We start from the raw sequence: 4,477 nt of genomic DNA, 5'->3' as shown, positions 1-4,477 counted from the left end.
ATAAAGGAAGGGAGGAGGCGAGGTGGAGGTACGGTTTACAGAATTATTTGGAACAGCAGCTCAATGAGTGTTACGCAAGAGATGAGGAGAAGTCTTTTGAAGAAATATCAGGGCTAAGAGGGAGACTAAGGGACATACATAATGAAAGATTTGATGAATTAAGGGTAAGGGCAGGTATGGATGCCGTGCTATGGGGAGATAAACCGTCGGGTAGTGTGTTAAGAAGTTTTCGCATTAGACAACAGGAGTCCACTATAATACTTGTAGAGGTTAGTGACGATTTGGAAGGTTATACTAAGGGGCAAATGTTGGTGACAACTGAGGGGATAAGTAATTATGCGGACTATTGGTTTAAAAGGAAATGGGAAAAAGGTAATTTGGAGATAGTTAATAAAGAAAGAGGAGGAATGAAGGTCTTGGGGAAAGGTGGGGAGGACAGAGGGGGATTGGAGGGAATAATAAGTATGGAAGAAGTGAAAGAGGCAGTGTTCAATTTAAGTAAGGGGAAAGCACCGGGAATTGATGGGCTTTCCAATGATTTTTACAGAGTGCATTGGGAAACCATAAATGTTTGTTTGGTTCAGGTATTGAATTGTATGCTGAAGGAAGGGAAATTGGGAACGTCACAGAGGACGGGTGTGGTCGTGCTTGTAAAGAAAAAAAGCGAGGGGAGAACACTGAGCACGTACAGGGCCATATCTTTAATGTGTACGGATTATAAGATTTTTGCGAAGATTTTAGGGAACAGGATGAAGAAGGTAATAGGTGGTATGGTGCACAAGGGTCAGTTGGGAATTCCGGGTCGTAGTATGAGGGATGGACATAGTCGTATTAGGGAATTTTTGCAGGGTTGTAAGGGAGGTGGAATTTTGGGCATTGATTGGGAGAATGCTTATGACGGTGTGAATAGAGAGTACATGGTTGACACTTTAAGGCTTATGGGTTTTGGGGAGGGAATAGTAAAATGGGTGAAGACCTTGTATGCAGAAGCTACGATTCAGGTGCAAATTAATGGTAGGTTGGGTAGCGTGTTGAAAATGGAGAAAGGTTTGAGACAAGGGTGTCCTATGTCTCAAATTCTGTTTGCATGTATGCAACACCCGTTTTATGGAATGGTTGAGGAAGCAACAACGTTACAGGAGGAGGGGTCGGGGATCACAGAGGTAGTTGGTTATGTAGATGACACAACAATACTGATCAATGATGTCGAAGGTTTGCGAAAGGTGGAGAGAGTAATGAGGTTTTTTGGAGAGGCGTCAGGCATGCGTGTCAACAGGGCTAAATCGAAATTATTAGAGATAGGAGATTGGGTGGGGGGTAGAATGGGGGTGGAGTTTGGATGGGATGTGACTGAACAGCTGAAAATGTGTGGGATTATCTATATGGCAGATGAGCAAGAGGCTAGACGGAGGAATTCAGAATTGGTGGGAGAGAAAGTTGTACAACGGATTAGGAACCTAAGAGCGAAGGATGTTACTCTAATGCAAAGGGCAATAATAGTAAATTCATTGGTTTATAGTAAAGTGTGGAACGTGGCAGTGGTGTATCCTTTACGGGAACAGGAGATAAAGGAGATACAGAGAAGGGTGCTTCGTTATATATGGGGTTTTGGACGAGCATGGCTAAGTAAAGAGGTGGTTATGACGAATGTGCGCCGAGGGGGAGTAGGGCTTTTGATGCTAGGGCCGAGGGTAAAGGCCATGTATGTTAAACAAAAGTACGTACGGGCGGGGGGGGTAAACGGGGGGAGGGTTGGGAGGGTGATGAGGGATGTACGACGATGGTGGGGAGGAAAGGAATTGATGGAATGTGAGAATATGCTAAGGGTTATGTTAGTAATAGGTGAGGTAAAAAAGCTCAAGGTGGGAAGGTTAGTAGAGATGAGTAGGAAACCAGAAGTGATGAAAGGGGTGGCGGTATACCCTTTGTATGATTGGGGTACGATTTGGCATGATTTCCAGAAACTTAGATTAATGCCTAGGGTAAGGGAGTTAGTTTATAGGTTTGTAATGGGGATTTTAGCGTCAAAGCAGGCTTTGTGTGTGATGGGTTTGGTAAAGGAAGCGAAATGCGAACATTGTGAGGAATCGGAAACAGCTTTTCATGCCGTATATTTTTGTAGGGAGTTGGGGCAAGTACGGGTGTGGCTGGCTAGAGTCTTCAAGTTAATGGGTGGGGGCAATGTAGAGATCCTGCGTGCCCTAACTTTAGAGGTAAGGGGGGTGTCTGAGGTTGTAAAGAGAGCCATTCTGTACATTGTGACAGATTTCTTGTTTTATTCCTGGGGCTTGAAGGAAAAAGGCGGGGGGATTAGGGTAAGGGCTATTGCGGCAGGAATTTATCGCACGGTATGCAGAAATAAACTCATTTATGGTAACAGGTGGACAACTGCGTTCCCGGAGGCATATAGAAATATAACGGTAAGGGGACTCAGTAATTTGGCTACTTAAGTACTAAGGGACCATTTTCCTTTTCTAGAGCGAGTTATGACCATAATGAAGGATATGTAAATGTGGTAGGATTGTCATGAGAGTTGTATGGGAGGGATGACATGTTTGATGTGGTATAATTGGAGAGTTTTCTTGTGTGTGAATGTTTTAGTTTAACCATGTGTGGAAAGACAAGAGGTCATTGATGATCATAGTTTTAATAAGGTAAATGATCTTTGTCAGTGAGACAACTACAAGAAGGAACACTCAAAGCATTGTTAACACACTAATAATAATGTGCTATGTAACATGAGTGTGTATCTTTGTTATTTTAATAGTGTGTTTAGTTTCTCTGTGGTAAGGTGTGGAAATGGCTATTTTAGTCACCTTTATTATATTGTAATTTTTGAGCTGTTTAGTATTATGTCTTTGTGTATAAAGTTTAATATACAATACTAATGAGTGTGCAACGACTTGGATTATATGAGAATGTCTTTGTATATAAAGTTTCATATATAATGTAAATAAGTGTGACATTCTTAGGATAATATTACCTTTTGTGTTATAAGATACTGGCTGTATTTTATGGATATAATAAACCCACCTGTATGTTCAGGTGTGGGCTGTTTTTAGTTACATGTATGTTGTGTGTGCTGGTTGGGCACTTTGGAGGGGGAATTAAGCATTTACAGTTGAACGTGTTTTTCTTATGTATAAGTTTAGTGCTGGGATAAGGAATGTGAAGTTGTTTGTTTTTATTATTTAATGGATTATGTTTCTTTGTTTATGTAACCTAAATATAGCACAAATGTATGATGTGTATTGTGTTTTTTAAATAAAATAAAAAAAAAAAAAAATATATATAAAGTGATGTGTTTTAGGATATTACTCTCTCTGATTAGATTAGATTTTGCCACCGAAGTGGCTAGTTTATGGTGCACCCCATATCCATCCTGTGGACGGTAGCACAAGAGCATATGGATACACAAAAGGCCTAGGAACTAGGCCCCAGAGGATTAACAGGAATACATATGGATTTATATCTACATATCTATAGTTCACTTATCTGTTACAAGCAAATTTAGGAATTTGCTTTGTATATCAGGTATCTTATTTTCATTAATAAAATATCTTGACATGTCACATAGGTTATTATACTGTCTGTTTCTGTATTCCTCAATAAGTGGACAATTAAGCACATAGTGCTCAAGACAGTGACCATATGCCTGATCACATAATTTACATTTAGTTTGATCATCTGTGTGTCTCCCAAACTGCCAGAAATACTTGTAACCAAACCTAAGCCTGGCCACTACAACATCAGTCTGTTCACATTGCAAGTTACTCTATAAACATACTTATCTATGTTCATGTTATCATAGTGCTCTAAATGCATTCCTATAAAAATCATTTTCATTATTTACTTATCTCCTAATATTATTCCTAATGCTAGACACAGTTATACCAAAGTTATATTCTACATTCTCCTTCTGGGTACTCTTCTTGGCTAACATATCAACTTTATCATGAAGGAGTAATCCAATGTGTGATGGGATCCATAGCAATTGTACATTAATTCCTTTGTCCCGGATTTTTGAGTATCTGTTTCTGGCTTCTCCAATGAGCATGTTGTTGGAGTCATTATAGGAGTTAAGAGCCTTAAGTGATAACAGAATCAGTAATGATGATAGTCAAGCTCAGTGTCATAAGTTAGCTTTAGCGCCATTAGGATTGCAAACAGTTCAGTTTGCAATATAGACGCCCAGTTGTTAATTCTTATGCGTAGTTCAACAAGTTTATTATCGTTATTAACTAGGGAGGTGGCAACAAGAGCAGATGCAGTCTCTCTGAAATAGGAAAATGCCCCGTCAGTTGTGCTATTACATACATTGAGTTTCACTGGGCTGGGGTTATACAGTACAAGGGATAAGTAAGTTTATTCACTATACACAAATACTGTTACATAGATTATCATACATAGCAGCATATGTGTAGAGAATCCAGGATAACCCAGAAAAGGTCAGAGTGACTTATTTCCATTGGGGTCC

The 4,477-nt window shown here is 39.7% G+C and overlaps 1 protein-coding gene across 1 annotated transcript in view; it reads right to left on the bottom strand.

Moving 5' to 3' along the window:
- Nucleotides 1-3,825, bottom strand: part of LOC128690287 (GTP-binding protein Rhes-like) — a 14,014-nt gene extending 10,189 nt beyond the window's left edge. The window contains exon 1 of the mRNA XM_070085674.1: nucleotides 3,788-3,825. Coding sequence (XP_069941775.1) covers nucleotides 3,788-3,825 — 38 coding nt within the window. The remainder of the gene's footprint in view (nucleotides 1-3,787) is intronic.
- Nucleotides 3,826-4,477: the final 652 nt, after the last annotated feature.

Source organism: Cherax quadricarinatus, chromosome 1 (assembly GCF_038502225.1).
Source record: "Cherax quadricarinatus isolate ZL_2023a chromosome 1, ASM3850222v1, whole genome shotgun sequence".
In the NCBI taxonomy this organism is placed as follows: Eukaryota; Metazoa; Arthropoda; class Malacostraca; order Decapoda; family Parastacidae; genus Cherax; species Cherax quadricarinatus.
Note: the sequence above shows the minus strand (reverse complement) of the source record. Positions and strands in the feature narration are given on the sequence as shown.